At 41.2% G+C, this 18,454-nt stretch overlaps 2 protein-coding genes and 1 pseudogene across 2 annotated transcripts; all 3 read left to right on the forward strand.

Annotated features, from left to right (window-relative positions):
• Window positions 1-697: 697 nt before the first annotated feature.
• Window positions 698-1,651, forward strand: LOC119895464 (olfactory receptor 146-like). Its single transcript, XM_038708613.1, has one exon. It carries the CDS (start codon window positions 701-703, stop codon window positions 1,649-1,651), a length of 951 nt encoding a protein of 316 aa, XP_038564541.1. The 5' UTR covers window positions 698-700.
• A 6,729-nt stretch (window positions 1,652-8,380) lies between these two features.
• LOC119895477 (olfactory receptor 146-like) lies at window positions 8,381-9,334 on the forward strand. Its single transcript, XM_038708627.1, has one exon. It carries the CDS (start codon window positions 8,384-8,386, stop codon window positions 9,332-9,334), a length of 951 nt encoding a protein of 316 aa, XP_038564555.1. The 5' UTR covers window positions 8,381-8,383.
• Window positions 9,335-17,438: 8,104 nt separating this feature from the next.
• Window positions 17,439-18,454, forward strand: LOC119895480 (annotated as a pseudogene).

Raw genomic sequence — 18,454 nt, forward strand, 5'->3', positions numbered from 1 at the left:
CCAAAACAGACGAATACAAAATCAGACAGGGAAACAGACAGAAAACAGGATCAAAACAACAAGCATACAGACCACAATAAGATAAACAACAAAACAGGCAGATCTATCAAACTAAACCCCCACAAACAAGGAACAAGAAGGTGAAAACACAAAGCAGACAGACAGAATTGTAACATTATGTGACTTATGAAACGTTGTCATATGGCAAACAGAGGACAATATGGGAAAGTTATGCTTATGTCCCAAATATTTTCTTTTTGTAACGGTGCTGTGACCATAAAATAACCAATATAGAACGTCCCCTAAAATCTCTTAGGAAACATTATTACATGACTAACTTAGACCCAGAAGAGAATATTCTGATTAAGTTTGTAACAACATGTTCTCATATGTAATTTTGTGATACACCCCCGGCCATTGCCAGCATATTATACTCATTGTTGCATGACACATTATCTGATGCAATGATAACTGATTCCCTTAAGATATAGATCTAGTCTCTAAAACACTGCAACAGAGGAGATCTTCATTAGAGCTGGTCGATATTACCAGCATTGAGCAGGGAGACACAAGACAGAGAAGCCAAGAGACTGAAACAAGAAACATTCAAAGTAGGTATTACTGCTCTATTTTTTCCTCACAATTGTCGTACTTTATTTTCATAAGTTATCAATATCTTTAACAGAATCATTTCAGGTTGATGGAAAACTACAGCTACAACAGCTTCATACTCCAGCTGGAGGGGTTCAGTGTCACGAAGGATTCAATGTACCCTGTCTTTTGCCTGTTCTTTATTTCCTACATTCTTTCAATGGTTCTGAATTTAGGCCTTTTGGTTATAATTTGGATTGACAAGAACCTTCACCAGCCCATGTATCTGCTGTTATGCAACCTGTCAGTCAGTGACATTATTGGAAGTACTCATATTTTGCCCCGTTTGCTTGCAGATATCTTGAGGCCTCCCTCTGAGCGTCTCATCAGTTATTATGAGTGTGTGGTCCAAGCTTTCACCACACAGTTTTTCAGTAGCACTTCCCACACTGTTCTCATGATTATGGCCTTTGACAGATATGTGGCCATCTGCTATCCCCTGCGCTATGCTGTCGTAATGACCAACAAGATGGTGATCAAGCTGACAGTTTCTGCCTGGGGAGTGGCCTTTTTTTTTGTTTGGGTTCTTCTCGGTCTGACCATACGGCTGAACCGATGCAGGACTCTGATCATGAATCCCTACTGTGACAATGCCTCACTGTTTAAGCTCTCCTGTGAAGATATATTCATTAATAACGTCTATGGCCTCATTTCCACTGTAGTCTTGCTCACCTTCTCTATAGGCAGCATGGTTCTCACCTATGCAAAGATTACAGTAGTCTGTCTGACCAGTAAGAACAAGTCTTTGAACAGTAAAGCCTTAAAGACCTGCAGCACTCACCTGGTTGTATATCTGATCATGATGATCACAGGATTTACTCTTGTCATTCTGCATCGTTTCTCTCAGTACTCAGACAGCAGAAAACTCTCTGCCATTCTGTTTGTTATCATCCCTGGCATCCTCAACCCCATTATTTATGGTGTGCAGTCCAAAGAGATACGAAAATTTTTATTTGAAATATTTCAGTCCAAACTATGCTTGAAATTGTGTAAAAGGTAAATGTTTACTTTTTGGCAAATGATTAAAAAAAACACCATGAACACTGTCTTTTGCAATGAAACAATGTTTTTGCTTCAAACATATACTTGATGTATACTTATACAATCTATATAAGTGTTTATAGTTAAAGAGGTTGTAACTACAAAGGATTCATTAAAAGTCAGAAATCTAAATTTCTACACACAGTATTATTACACAGCACAACCACAAATCACATAATAAAACATGGCAATCTGTAAATTCTGTACATTGCTTGGTAAAACTGTTGTCTAAAGAAGTCTTTCTGATTCTGATTATTTCAGTGTAATGAGGTGTTGATGGGAATGTTGTACTGTTACCATGGTGTTTAAGGTTTCGCTTGTAAAATGTGTTGTGTGGCCTTGTCTTCACTAGCCAGCTGCTTCCTGCCTGGATTCAGCACAGTCAGAGACAGTGTTCATTTTGTTAGTGAAAAATATTATGGACATTTTATATTGATGACCTTCGTTCACATCAAAACCAAGTAGGTGACTAAATAAAAACATAGGAAAAGATGATGATGATGATGATTTGTTACAATTGTGGCTATCAATCTTCTTTAGTTTAAGAGTGGTGCTCCAAGGACAATTTGCTTTCAATTAAATTATATTATTAATTATTAATTATTAGTAACAATAATCATTATTATAGTATTTTATATATTGATGTCATTTAAACCCTAATCCCAAACTCTGGTGAGTGTGCAAAACTCCTTATTTCCTGTGTTGTTTAATAATTACCCAGCTGACAACAAGTAAGGTACAACAACCTCTCTCTGCTCGAGTTCCATAAACTGTACGTACATTGTGAGGATTTTTCCATTCTGAGGTGGCATGCATTGAATTTTGCATTTCTGTTTGGGACCACCAGCCGTGAGCAGTTCTTTTCAAATCGGACTCTTGCGAAGACACCAAAAACCTAGAAAACCAGCAGCAAGTAGCATTATCATCACTACCATCTGAGAAGCGGTCCCAGACATCGCATTAGAGTGTACTGTGATAAACATGTTAAATGGCCCTTGATGGGAAAAAGGTTCCCCACCCCTGAAATAGAAGGTGGCTGATGTCTCGGCTCCTTTGATCTGAGTGCCTGTCAGGCAACGGATACAACTAGAGCAGTTAGAGAAAATTTCCCCAATCAAAGGAACATCATAACGACTAACTTGCGTTATCATTCAGTTCCATAAAATATAGTTGTATCAACCATGTTTTGAGTCAATAACTGACTGTCCAATCAAATAATATTGCAACAATATTTACTGTCAGTTTTCACATCAAACTAGAGGGATAATACATTCTACTTTAATAATACAATTTAAATGTAAGTAAATTAAAGACTTCTTGAAAAATAAATACATACAATTTGTTTTAAATGTGCGTCTTAAAATAAAGTGCTTAATTTTAGAAATAAATAAAATAAAAAGTATAGCCTGAAGTGACTGAAGTGTAGTCTCTCTACCAATTTTATAATAAACACTTCTTAACAAATGAACAGCTTTAACACCTCCTCTTCTCTTTCATTGCCTCTTATCCACCACTTCCTTACTTTCTCTTGTTTAGTGAGAAATGTGAGCTCTAGCTTGTCCTGCCAGCTAGGATTGTATTTTCTGTTCCCTGAGTTCGGATTTGAGTGGGTACATTTGCTCAAAAGATTTGTGCTTTGTCTTGTAATAATCCTTATTTGTAGAGCACTTTTCAAAAACAAGTTACAAAGTGCTTTAACAAGTGTAAAGAATAATACAAAAAAAACCGATAAGAGCATGAAAATTTAATATAAAATTAGTAAGATACAATAAAATTAAAGGGATAAAATAAAGTCAAATAAGATCGGGAAAAGCTCTCCTATAAAAGTATGTTTTAAGAAGGGACTTAAAAGAGTTCACTGACTCAGCCGACCTGATTTCCTCGGGCAGGCTGTTCCAGAGCCTCGGGGCCCTGACAGCAAACGCTCTGTCCCCTTTAGTTTTCAGTCGAGACTCTGGAACAGACAACAGACCTCTGCCCGAGGATCTCAAGGTACGTGCTGGTGCGTATGGGACTAAAAGGTCAGAAATATAACAAGGCGAGAGGCCATGAAGAGCTTTAAAAGTGATCAATAGAATTTTAAAGTCAATTCTAAAACATACTGGGAGCCAGTGTAATGAAGCTAAAATAGGAGTAATGTGGTCATATTTCTTTGTTCTGGTTAAAAGCCTGGCAGCTGAGTTCTGGACAGTCTGGAGTCGATCAATAGATTTTTGGGTTAAACAGGTGAAAAGGCTGTTGCAATAATCCAGGCGTGATGAGATGAAGGCGTGTAAAATGGTCTCGGTGTCCTTAAAAGTTAACATAGATCGAATTTTAGCTATATTTCTAAGTTGATAAAAACATGATTGAACAAGCTTTGTGGTGTGCTGCTCGAAATTTAAATTACTATCAAACCAAACACCAAGGTTCTTTGCCACAGGCTTAATGTGATTTACTAGGGAACCAGCAGATGGCAGTATTTGATTTGCCATCTGCTGGGACCCGATGACCAGGATTTCTGTTTTGTCTGAGTTCAGCTGGAGGAAATTATTTGACATCCATTTTTTAACTTCACAAAGGCAGTTGTTAAGTGAACTCAGCATTCCAGGGTCTGTGGATCTGACGGGCAAGTATATTTGTGTGTCATCAGCATAAATATGAAAAGAAATGCCATGTTTATGGATAATATGTCCAAGGGGAAGCAGATACAAGGAAAACAAAATGGGTCCTAAGACCGACCCCTGAGGCACACCATATTTAACTGGACAGAATGAAGAGACATAGTTGTTTACAGACACGCAAAACTTCCTATTTGACAGGTAGGATGAAAACCATTCTAGAGCAGTACCAGAGATCCCCACCCAGTGCCTCAGTCTGTCTAACATGATGTTGTGATCAATGGTGTCAAAAGCAGCGCTAAGGTCCAGGAGTACCAGGACTGAGCACATACCTTCATCAGCAGACATTAAAAGGTCATTGGTGACTTTAAGCAGGGCAGTCTCAGTGCTGTGGTACTTCCTAAAACCAGACTGAAACTTTTCAAATATTTTGTTATTTTCCAGCACAGTGAGCAGCTGTTTGGATACAATTCTTTCTAGAATCTTTGCAATAAAAGGCAGTTTTGAAATTGGTCTAAAATTTTGTGGGAGGGAGGGATCTAAACCAGGTTTCTTTAAAAGTGGGTTCACGCAAGCCGTTTTAAAATAATCAGGGACACAACCAGTAGATAGGGAGCTGTTGAAAACAGAGATCAAATGGGGCCCAACAGAATCTATTACTTTCAGTAAAAATTGTAGTGGTGCTTCACATTGCCACGTAATCGTGACAGTCTGTGGAAAGAATGTACATGTAAGAATCTGTCTATTCTTGATTAAAAGCCATGTGAAATCTCTTCTCTCTTTCGTCTCCTCTCTCCCTGTGTGTTTCTCACTCGCAGACTCGCAATGAGTCAGAGTGCACATATTTGATAGGCTGAGTAGCTTCACATGAGACAATTGGCCGCTAAACCAGTACAGTAAATGCTAGAAAAGATTAGAGGCTTAAAATAGAAACACTCCGTCACAAGGTAGTAATTCTCAATTAGAAATTTTCTGTAGGTCCGGGTCCAGAGATGGCGGCGACTGGGTCTGCCTATTAGTGACCTCAGTACTATGGGATTTTTAAGACTGATACAGATTTGAGGATTTTTTTATTGTTATAAACAGGACACTGTACAGCTGATTATGTCAGCTGATTGCTGGTTTTTGGTTCCAAATAGGTGTGCTGCCAACAGCAGAGTTGCAGAGAGCTCTCTGGTAGGCAAACTATGCAACGACAACACTCATGACATTACTGATGGATCCATCTTCTGTGTCTCTTTTTTAAATGTCATTTATCGGCTGTTATAAGCAACAATACAGATTTATCTGCAATTAGCTCATATTCACTTGTCAGCTGATTTATTCCCTCAGTAAACACTTTCCTGATGAGTTTATGGTCTCAGTCGCTAGTTTCAAGTCTTCTTCAACACAGCATGATGTTCATTTAGTAAATTATGGTCCCATTTAGAGGAACATAGACCAGAAAGCAGAGTATGCTTCAGGGTGGGATTATCTGTGATTGACAAGTCGTTACCATGGCGACCTGTCAATCAGGCTAGAGTGACTTGTACCCACGCCACTGTGTAAATTTGATCAGCACCGTTGAAAAAGCTTATTAGGAGTTGGCTGTTCACTTTCTCTGGTGAGAACATTTAATTTTAACTGAGACAATTTAGAGGAGACTCGCCACTCAGTCACATCCTCAAAACAGCTCTATGGGGAAAGCCCGTAACGGCAAAGATGGCGGTTATCCCCTCCCGCTAGAAAGCCAATCGTCTGCTTTAAACAGCTAATGTGGGAAACATATCAGGCAGTCTGTTTTACTTCTACTGCACGTCCGCAGAAGTGGTGATGCATGCGTAGTAGAAGTAGAATGCTGATTCTGTTTATGTAGTGCGGTTCTGGCGCTCTCCCCATTCATTCAGATAGGAGCCTGGTATTGTTAGTCGAAATAGCTGCCGGAGGCGTTGCCAAGATGGCGGCCGAGTGGCATGACTTGCCTAAAAGGACTTGGTTTTAAGCCTGTTGTTCGCTAGACAAAGTTATCAGCCCTGATAAAATGACATTAACGTGAATTACAGATGCACCTAGCTAAGCAAGCTAGCTAGCTCCACACGCGGCCGTTAGCTCCACAGTCTCGTCCAAATATGGTCTCGTCTGATGCTGCTGGTTGCAAAAAAATCTAAATCATGGTGGCCTATCGGCCAAACTCAAGGCTTCAACACGGCAGTCCACAAACCAAGCGGTGACATCACAATGACTACGTCCAATTCTTATATACAGTCAGCAGTGAGCCAGGGCTCTCAAGTCTCACGCATTCACCGTGAGACACATGCATTTCAGCCAGTTCACACGCTCACATGCCACACCTTGTATTTCTCACGCTGAGAAGTAAATTAAGAGATAACGTCCTCGAAGTTGTTAATTAATGGACGATCATATCATCAGTTCATAGCCATCTCTGTAGCCTACTAAATGCCGTTTAGCCGATCAGAAATTAAAATGTGTTGTTTCTGGGTAAACTCCGTGATCCCGCTGCAAGCACGTTCGTTACCAGGCAACATGGATGCGCGTGCACCATGGCGTGCACACATGGAGTGGAAGTCGGAAGCACAAGACCCGATGAATGCGGTAAGTTTTTTTTTTAGCATTTTGATTTTACGATTCCTGGACAAAATCACTTCATCAAAGACAGTGAGAGCAGCTGATGTTGGGGAGTACAGCCAAGTGCCTTCTGAATTATTATGGATGCAGTCAAAACCTCCCCAACCATTTTGCAATCTGCAGCTTAGGCTTTTTTATCCAGTTGGGAGCAAAGTAACTCAGGCCTATTCAGATCCTTTAAAAAAAAAGAGACAAAGACAGCCAGCATTAGTGACCGGGAGAACAGGGTTGTTGCGAGATAAAAAGCAAGTCAAGCAGTGGCACCAGGTCAGGAGCAACGACGATCAAGCCGCAATTGTGTGGAGAACCGGGGTTGAAATACTGGCAGGGATGGAGTTGATTGCTGGCAGGTGTGGCAGGCAGAGGAGGAGGCTGATGAGGGGAGTAGAGGAGACAAACAGGCAGGCCAAAATACACAAGGGAAAAACAGAATCACAAGAAAAAAGGAGAAATAAACAGGACACTCACCGTCAGCCGGGCTGCCACCACAACAACCTCGTGTACTTAAGTACCCACCGCTGGGCTTATCTTTGGCTACCTGAAACTAAGGACAGGACTAGAGATATTTTTCTAGATTTTGGCTGTGGACGGAAAGCTATCATCCATCATGATGGTGAAAATGGCTGGCCTTGAGCCACAGTGCTTTAAGTGGGAGCCCCCTACCCTGTCATCAAGGCATTTAAATGTGCAACAAACAATTACAACACAAAACATCCTTCATAAGCTTGGCACACAGCTGGGCATGATGGTGTAAAATTGACATAAATGATAAAGTCACATTTTCTTTTCAGGTAAGATGAGCAGGACATAGTGGAGATGCAACCTCCATCATTATTTGCTGTATTGGACTCAAAAAGTCACATCTCCACTTCTCTTGTACTTACTTTCATGAATGAGTACATGGTAACATGGCTGAGAACAGTGTCCTCCAAACTGGAGAAAATCTACAATGCCAATTGTAAAACGCACTGCATTTGCCATTTCTCCCTCATCACCAGCAGAAGTTTTGCAATTGCTCGACAGTTTTACCTTGAAGCTCAAGGCTGGATAATTTAGAGTGGTCAAAAAGATAAGTGAAAAGTTTTAGTGGAAGAACAGGGTGACTCAGTGATTACTCTTTTTTGTCTCAGACCTAAAAGTTGGAAATTGTATCTTGTTGACAGTTGCCTCGGCCAGCATACTAATCTCTTATGTTGCATGACACATTGTCTGACGCAATGATAACTGACTCCCCAAAGATAAAATCAAGTCTGTAAAACACTGCAACAGAGGAGATGTTCAATAGAGCTGGTGGACACTACCAGCAATGAGCAGGGAGACACAAGGCAGAGAAGCCAAGAGACTGAAACAAGAAACATTAAAAGTAGGTATTACTGATCAACTGTTTCCTCACAATGATTGTACTTTATTTTCATGAGTTATCAATATCATTTACAGAATACTGTCATTGTTGTCATTTCAGGTTGATGGAAAACTACAGCTACAACAGCTTCATACTCCAGCTGGAGGGGTTCAGTGTCACGAAGGATTCAATGTACCCTGTCTTTTGCCTGTTCTTTATTTCCTACATTCTTTCAATGGTTCTGAATTTAGGCCTTTTGGTTATAATTTGGATTGACAAGAACCTTCACCAGCCCATGTATCTGCTGTTATGCAACCTGTCAGTCAGTGACATTATTGGAAGTACTCATATTTTGCCCCGTTTGCTTGCAGATATCTTGAGGCCTCCCTCTGAGCGTCTCATCAGTTATTATGAGTGTGTGGTCCAAGCTTACACCACACACATTTTTGGTACCACTTCCCACACTGTGCTCATGATTATGGCCTTTGACAGATATGTGGCCATCTGCAATCCCCTGCGCTATGCTGCCATAATGACCAACAAGATGTTGATCAAGCTGACAGTTTCTGCCTGGGGAGTGCCCTTAGTTTTTGTTTGGGTTCTTCTCGGTCTGACCATACGTCTGAACCGATGCAGGACTCTGATCATGAATCCCTACTGTGACAATGCCTCACTGTTTAAGCTCTCCTGTGAAGATATATTCATTAATAACGTCTATGGCCTCATTTCCACTGTAGTCTTTCACACTACCTCTATAGTCAGCATGGTTCTCACCTATGCTAAGATTACAGTAGTCTGTCTGACCAGTAAGAACAAGTCTTTGAACAGTAAAGCCTTAAAGACCTGCAGCACTCACCTGGTTGTATATCTGATCATGATGATCACAGGATTTACTCTTGTCATTCTGCATCGTTTCTCTCAGTACTCAGACAGCAGAAAACTCTCTGCCATTCTGTTTGTTATCATCCCTGGCATCCTCAACCCCATTATTTATGGCGTACAGTCCAAAGAGATACGAAAATTTTTATTTGAAATATTTCAGTCCAAACTATGCTTGAAATTGTGTAAAAGGTAAATGTTTACTTTTTGGCAAATGATTAAAAAAACACCATGAACACTGTCTTTTGCAATGAAACAATGTTTTTGCTTCAAACATATACTTGATGTATACTTATACAATCTATATAAGTGTTTATAGTTAAAGAGGTTGTAACTACAAAGGATTCATTAAAAGTCAGAAATCTAAATTTCTACACACAGTATTATTACACAGCACAACCACAAATCACATAATAAAACATGGCAATCTGTAAATTCTGTACATTGCTTGGTAAAACTGCTGTCTAAAGAAGTCTTTCTGATTCTGATTATTTCAGTGTAATGAGGTGTTGATGGGAATGTTGTACTGTTACCATGGTGTTTAAGGTTTCGCTTGTAAAATGTGTTGTGTGGCCTTGTCTTCACTAGCCAGCTGCTTCCTGCCTGGATTCAGCACAGTCAGAGACAGTGTTCATTTTGTTAGTGAAAAATATTATGGACATTTTATATTGATGACCTTCGTTCACATCAAAACCAAGTAGGTGACTAAATAAAAACATAGGAAAAGATGATGATGATGATGATTTGTTACAATTGTGGCTATCAATCTTCTTTAGTTTAAGAGTGGTGCTCCAAGGACAATTTGCTTTCAATTAAATTCTATTATTAATTATTAGTAACAATAATCATTATTATAGTATTTTATATGTCATTTAAACCCTAATCCCAAACTCTGGTGAGTGTGCAAAACTCCTTATTTCCTGTGTTGTTTAATAATTACCCAGCTGACAACAAGTAAGGTACAACAACCTCTCTCTGCTCGAGTTCCATAAACTGTACGTACATTGTGAGGATTTTTCCATTCTGAGGTGGCATGCATTGAATTTTGCATTTCTGTTTGGGACCACCAGCCGTGAGCAGTTCTTTTCAAATCGGACTCTTGCGAAGACACCGAAAACCAGCAGCAAGTAGCATTATCATCACTACCATCTGAGAAGCGGTCCCAGACATCGCATTAGAGTGTACTGTGATAAACATGTTAAATGGCCCTTGATGGGAAAAAGGTTCCCCACCCCTGAAATAGAAGGTGGCTGATGTCTCCGCTCCTTTGATCTGAGTGCCTGTCAGGCAACGGATACAACTAGAGCAGTTAGAGAAAATTTCCCCAATCAAAGGAACATCATAACGACTAACTTGCGTTATCATTCAGTTCCATAAAATATAGTTGTATCAACCATGTTTTGAGTCAATAACTGACTGTCCAATCAAATAATATTGCAACAATATTTACTGTCAGTTTTCACATCAAACTAGAGGGATAATACATTCTACCTTAATAATACATTAAATGTAAGTAAACTAAAGGCTGTTTTAAAAATAAATACAATTTGGTTTAAATGTGCGTCTTAAAATAAAGTGCTTAATTTTAGAAATAAATAAAATAAAAAGTATAGCCTGAAGTGACTGAAGTGTAGTCTCTACCAATTTTATAATAAACACTTCTTAACAAATGAACAGCTTTAACACCTCCTCTTCTCTTTCATTCCCTCTTATCCACCACTTCCTTACTTTCTCTTGTTTAGTGAGAAATGTGAGCTCTAGCTTGTCCTGCCAGCTAGGATTGTATTTTCTGTTCCCCGAGTTCGGATTTGAGTGGGTACATTTGCTCAAAAGATTTGTGCTTTGTCTTGTAGTGGTGCTTCACATTGCCGCTTAATCGTGACAGTCTGTGGAAAGAATGTACATGTAAGAATCTGTCTATTCTTGATTAAAAGCCATGTGAAATCTCTTCTCTCTTTCGTCTCCTCTCTCCCTGTGTGTTTCTCACTCGCAGACTCGCAATGACTCAGAGTGCACATATTTGATAGGCTGAGTAGCTTCACATGAGACAATTGGCCACTAAACCAGTACAGTAAATGCTAGAAAAGCTGAGCGGGTTAAAATAGAAACACTCCGTCACAATGTAGTAATTCTCAATTAGTAATTGTCTGTAGGTCCGGGTCCAGACGGGGCGGCGGCTGGGTCTTCCTATTAGTGACCTCAGTACTATGGGATTTTTAAGACTGATACAGATTTGAGGATTTTAGAGACCTCGCCAACATACATAATGCGGTTTAAAAATAAAGTTTGTATCGTTATAAACAGGACACTGTACAGCTGATTATGTCAGCTGATTGCTGGTTTTTGGTTCCAAATAGGTGTGCTGCCAACAGCAGAGTTGCAGAGAGCTCTCCGGTAGGCAAACTATGCAACGACAACACTCATGACATGACTGATGGATCCTTCTTCTATGTCTCTTTTTTAAATGTCATTTATTGGCTGTTATAAACAACAATACAGATTTATCTCCAATTAGCTCATATTCAACCAAGCGGGAAGCTTCTGGTCAGAAAACTGATGCGAATGTGGAAGTCCCTTAAACCTGCATTCTATTGAACAGCCAGCAGGGGGCGACTCTTCGAGTTGCAAAAAGAAGTCTGGTTAGAAATAATGGTAAAATATTTCTACTGGTCAGCTGATTTATTCCCTCAGTAAACACTTTCCTGATGAGTTTATGGTCTCAGTCGCTAGTTTCAAGTCTTCTTCAACACAGCATGATGTTCATTTAATAAATTATGGTCCCATTTAGAGGAACAGAGACCAGGAAGCAGAGTATGTTTCAGGGCGGGATTATCTGTGATTGACAATTGTCAATCAGGCTAGAGTGACTTGTACCTACGCCACTGTGTTAATTTAATCAGCACCGTTGAAAAAGTTTATTAGGAGTTGGCTGTTCACTTTCTCTGGTGAGAACATTTAATTTTAACAGAGACAATTTAGAGGAGACTCGCCACTCAGTCACATCCTCGATAAGAGATAACGTCCTCGAAGTTGTTAATTAATGGACGATCATATCATCAGTTCATAGCCATCTCTGTAGCCTACTAAATGCCGTTTAGCAGATCAGAAATTAAAATGTGTTGTTTCTGGGTAAACTCTGTGATCCCGCTGCAAGCACGTTCGTTACCAGGCAACATGGATGCGCGTGCACCATGGCGTGCACACATGGAGTGGAAGTTGGAAGCGCAAGACCCGATGAATGCGGTAAGTTTTTTTTTTAGCATTTTGATTTTACGATTCCTGGACAAAATCACTTCATCAAAGACAGTGAGAGCAGCTGATGTTGGGGAGTACAGCCAAGTGCCTTCTGAATTATTATGGATGCAGTCAAAACCTCTCCAACCATTTTGCAATCTGCAGCTTAGGCTTTTTTATCCAGTTGGGAGCAAAGTAACTCAGGCCTATTCAGATCCTTTAAAAAAAAAGAGACAAAGACAGCCAGCATTAGTGACCGGGAGAACAGGGTTGTTGCGAGATAAAAAGCAAGTCAAGCAGTGGCACCAGGTCAGGAGCAACGACGATCAAGCCGCAATTGTGTGGAGAACCGGGGTTGAAATACTGGCAGGGATGGAGTTGATTGCTGGCAGGTGTGGCAGGCAGAGGAGGAGGCTGATGAGGGGAGTAGAGGAGACAAACAGGCAGGCCAAAATACACAAGGGAAAAACAGAATCACAAGAAAAAAGGAGAAATAAACAGGACACTCACTGTCAGCCGGGCTGCCACCACAACAACCTCGTGTACTTAAGTACCCACCGCTGGGCTTATCTTTGGCTACCTGAAACTAAGGACAGGACTAGAGATATTTTTCTAGATTTTGGCTGTGGACGGAAAGCTATCATCCATCATGATGGTGAAAATGGCTGGCCTTGAGCCACAGTGCTTTAAGTGGGAGCTCCCTACCCTGTCATCAAGGCATTTAAATGCGCAACAAACAATTACAACACAAAACATCCTTCATAAGCTTGGCACACAGCTGGGCATGATGGTGTAAAATTGACATAAATAATAAAGTCACATTTTCTTTTCAGGTAAGATGAGCAGGACATAGTGGAGATGCAACCTCCATCATTATTTGCTGTATTGGACTCAAAAAGTCACATCTCCACTTCTCTTGTACTTACTTTCATGAATGAGTACATGGTAACATGGCTGAGAACAGTGTCCTCCAAACTGGAGAAAATCTACAATGCCAATTGTAAAACCCACTGCATTTGCCATTTCTCCCTCATCACCAGCAGAAGTTTTGCAATTGCTCGACAGTTTTACCTTGAAGCTCAAGGCTGGATAATTTAGAGTGGTCAAAAAGATAAGTGAAAAGTTTTAGTGGAAGAACAGGGTGACTCAGTGATTACTCTTTTTTGTCTCAGACCTAAAAGTTGGAAATTGTATCTTGTTGACAGTTGCCTCGGCCAGCATACTAATCTCTTATGTTGCATGACACATTGTCTGACGCAATGATAACTGACTCCCCAAAGATAAAATCAAGTCTGTAAAACACTGCAACAGAGGAGATGTTCATTAGAGCTGGTGGACACTACCAGCAATGAGAAGGGAGACACAAGGCAGAGAAGCCAAGAGACTGAAACAAGAAACATTAAAAGTAGGTATTACTGATCAACTGTTTCCTCACAATGATTGTACTTTATTTTCATGAGTTATCAATATCATTTACAGAATACTGTCATTGTTGTCATTTCAGGTTGATGGAAAACTACAGCTACAACAGCTTCATACTCCAGCTGGAGGGGTTCAGTGTCACGAAGGATTCAATGTACCCTGTCTTTTGCCTGTTCTTTATTTCCTACATTCTTTCAGTGGTTCTGAATTTAGGCCTTTTGGTTATAATTTTTGTTGACAAGAACCTTCACCAGCCCATGTATCTGCTGTTATGCAACCTGTCAGTCAGTGACATTATTGGAAGTACTCATATTTTGCCCCGTTTGCTTGCAGATATCTTGAGGCCTCCCTCTGAGCGTCTCATCAGTTATTATGAGTGTGTGGTCCAAGCTTTCACCACACAGTTCTTTGGTACCACTTCCCACACTCTGCTCATGATTATGGCCTTTGACAGATATGTGGCCATCTGCTATCCCCTGCGCTATGCTGCCATAATGACCAACAAGATGGTGATCAAGCTGACTTTTGAAAGCATTTGTTAAAAATCTTTTGAAAAAAAATAAAAGCTTGCAACATCAGCGTAACCAGGTTTTTCATTTTTCTGGGGCTCGATGTTTTGATTGTAGCACCGAATGCAACTCAACACCAACATCAAAAATGTTTTCTGTATTGATATGCAATAATCTTTATGACGCAGCTTGTCTTGCAGGTCTTCAAAGAACGGAGGCTACTACATTTTATTTGAAGTTTGCGTAACGTGAACCCCCCACCGTTACTCAGCCTGCCTGTATAGAGAGAGAGAGAGAGAGAGAGAGAGCATTGCTCACCGCTTCAGGGCTCATCAAGTTTTTCAACTTTAATCAAAACATTTAGATATAAATGTTGTCAGTCAGTGTCTAGTCAGTGTATTTGCTACACAAACGGTTAACAGTCCGTCACAAAGTAGTGAGAGAATAACATGACACACCTGATGCTCTCTTTGCTGTCTCTGTCCTCAGAGACACTTTGCTCTGTTTGACAGTCTCTCTGCTCCAGGATGTTTCCCTCTGAAGCGAGTGAGCTGAACTTTATCAGAGGTGCTTAAGTTTACATTTGTGTGGATTTGTGTTGAGATTTCTGCCTGATCACAAAACTTTTTAGTTTCAGTTTTCTACCTCTGATGAAGAGCAGTGTGCTCATCTCATCGAGTAATAATAATAATACATTTTATCTATAGGCGCCTTTCTGAACACTCAAGGTCACCTCACAAAACATAATAAAACAGTACAGCAATAAATCGATGAAATTAACAACTATAATTACAGTGCATAAAAACAGGCTACATAACAAGTGGAAACAAAGTTTGCTGTGACCTGATAAATAATGATCATGTGGGAAATGCCAGTTTAAAAAGATGTGTTTTCAGGCAGGATTTAAAAATGGAAAGCGAGTCAATGTTTCAGATGTCTGGTGGAAGAGAGTTCCAGAGACGAGGGGCAGAAGGGCTGAAGGCTCTGAACCCCACAGTGGTCAAACGACCAGGAGGTACAGTGAGGTTAATAGAAGAAGAAGACCTAAGAGTACGGGTGGGTGTGTTAATATGAAGGAGGTCAGTGAGGTACAGAGGAGGGAGGTTGTGAATGGCCTTGAAGGTCAGGAGCAGGGTCTTGAAATCAATACGGTATTTAACTGGGAGCCAACGAAGCTGCTGAAGGACAGGAGTGACATGATTAATAGAAGGGTTTCTGGTGATGATATGGGCAGCAGAGTTCTGAACCAGTTGAAGTTTATGCATGGATTTGAGAGGAAGATCAACAAGAAGAGAATTACAATAATTAATGCGGGATATGACCAGTGTGTGAACGAGAATGGCTGTACCAGTGGGAGAGAGAAACGGTCGGAGGCGATTAATGTTACAAAAATGGAAATATGCAGACCCAGTGACATTATTAATGTGAGCTGAAAGTGTGCTGTCGACGATCACACCCAGACACTTGACCTGAGGGGAGGGGGAAGCTGGGGAGTTTTCAATGGTAAGACAAAAACTGTCTGATTTAGTCAGTGGATTTGGTACCAATGAGGAGAAGTTTGAGGAAGTTGCAGGAGAACCAGGATTTGATTTCCGTTAGGCAGTCAGAAAGGGAGGTGGGTGGGAGGGATGTGGTAGGTTTGGTGGACAGGTACAGCTGCGTGCCATCCACATAGCAGTGGAAATGGATGTTAAATTCATGGATGATATGGCCAAGAGGAAGTAGATAAATGATGAACAGAAGGGGCCCTAGGACAGAGCCCTGGGGAACACCAGTTGTGACAAGGGATAGCTCTGATTTAAAATGTTTGAGTTGAATGAACTTAGTGTGGCCAGAAAGATATGATTTAAACCAGTCCAACGGTGTGTCAGTGAAACCAATGGAGACTAATCTGTCATGGTAGATGTTATGAGAGATGGTGTCAAAGGCTGCGCTCAGAGGATGAGAATAGTTAGTAGTCCGGAATCAGCTGCCATGGGAAGATCATTGGTGATTTTTACCAGAGCTGTTTTTGTGCTATGGCAGGGACAGAAACCAGATTGAAATTGTTCATAGACGTTATTGTCAGACATGTGTGCATGGACCTGAGATGCAACTGTTTTATTAAGGACTTTAGAAGGAAAAGGTAGGTGAGAAATAGGACGAAAGTTGATGAAATTATTGGAGTCTGCACCAGGTTTCTTAAGTATAGGAGTTATTGCAGCTGATTTTAGAGACGAGGGAACAATACCAGAGGTGAGAGAGGAATGTATAATGGTAGTTATTTGGGAAGAGAGAGAGGGTGAGCAGGCTTTTACTAAGATGGTTGGAAGAGGGTCAACCTGACCACTTGTCAGCCTTGTCAGACAGTCCCAGACAGGCTCTGTGTCTGTCAGGCGGTCTAAAGGGGGTAGCCTGCTACCATATCAGCAGAGCAATCATGCAGGGTAATGCACAGCAGAGGGGCAGGTAGATTTTGTTAAATTATTACTGACTTCATTCTCATTAGATTGCGATTGTATTTTCATAATATTACTACTTTTGTCTCAAAATATTTTTCTGCAAATGTAAGGGAACACAAAGTTTGAACATGAGCAGAAAAGGGGCTGAAACAGGAAATTAGTTTCAAGCCCAAAGTTTTCACCCACAGACGCACCCCCTCCAATTAATCAGTGTTGATTATTATCAGTAGTAATTATAAAAAGTGGAATAATGTATCGATATATTATACATAATTAAAATGTAGCTCAATGATTTATAGGTAAAATAGGTATAAGGTTCAGTTTCTTGGCACCGGGATGCCAATGCCCCCAGTTGCCCCCATCACCTACTACAGCAGCAGGCTCTAGCCGTGACTTCAGGCACCGAGAAGCCAGCTTCTACCGCTATTCACTCTCATCAACTTCAAAAGCTTTATCAGCCCCTGCAGCTCCCGTCAGTCGGAGCCCTGGGCACCGTGATGCCGGTGCTTTCCTCCACAGCAATTTCCTTATTCTCTTCATTCCGGTCTTCATCTTCAATACATGCCAGCCCAACAGACCACAGCTACAACTTCACACTGTCCTCAGCTTATCCTCCTACCCACCATCCTAACATCCCTATCTACCTCCCAGGCAGATCCTTGACGGTAATTACATAGATATCGTGCTCCTAATCATGCCTTCCATCCACCAACCACTCGCCGAAAGTCTACTTCTAGAAGCCCTTTGCTGGATCCTGCTAACAAACCACAAGATTCCATTTCTCATCCATCTCTTGGACGACTTCGTCATCATTTCCCCTCTCTCATCACCACCCACTTCAGGTCTGGTCGCACTGACATCAGTATTCTCTGACCTTGGGGTCCCACTAGCAGTAGAGAAAACAGAGGGCCTCTCCGCATCTCTCGAGTTCCTGGGGATCACCCTAGACAAAAACCTGTTCCAGGCTTCTCTTTCAATTAACAACCTCAAATGCATCAGCCTTCTGATCTCTAACTTTCTCCTCGCCCCATCCTACCCAAACAGCACCTCCTCTCCCTCCTAGCCACCTCAACTTTGCCTTTCGCATCATCCCCCAAGGGAGAGCCTTTATCTCCCACTTTCTGTCAATCGTTTCCTCCATACCATCAATGATGAGTTCTCTTTGCCTGGACAATCTAAGCCACGCCAAACTCCGTTTCTGGCTCCACCTTCCACCTGACTCATCCACAGGACATTCACCTATACACTGATGCCGCTCCTTCTATTGGTTTTGGGTGTTTCTTTAATGGAAGGTGGTTCGCAGCAGAGTGGCCCTCAGAGCTTGTTTGTGTCAGCAAGGCCCCCTCCAATTTCTTTGAAATCTACCCCATCATAGCTGCCGCCATTCTGTGCGGCCACAAATGGTCAAAAAAGTCCAACAACCTCGCAGCCATCGACATAATCAATAAAGGCCACTCTAACTTCCTTTCCATCATGCCATTCATACAACGCTTAACCTGGCACTCAGTCATGCACCAGTACATTCTTTGCGCAGCTCATGTTCCCAGTGTTCCAATGTCATTACTGACTCCCTGTTTCACTTCTCTTTTCAGAAGTTCAGGCTCTTGCCCCCAGATGCGTCTCCAGCATCAAGAGCCAGCTCAAGACCCCCCGCCGACTTCCCCTCACAGCAGACTTGCTGTCCATCTGTTCAGATCTCAAAGACCTTAG

Source organism: Micropterus salmoides, unplaced genomic scaffold, assembly GCF_014851395.1.
Source record: "Micropterus salmoides isolate LMB-PRFRI ecotype aquatic unplaced genomic scaffold, ASM1485139v1 Ms_hic_scaffold_9, whole genome shotgun sequence".
Taxonomy (NCBI): Eukaryota; Metazoa; Chordata; class Actinopteri; order Centrarchiformes; family Centrarchidae; genus Micropterus; species Micropterus salmoides.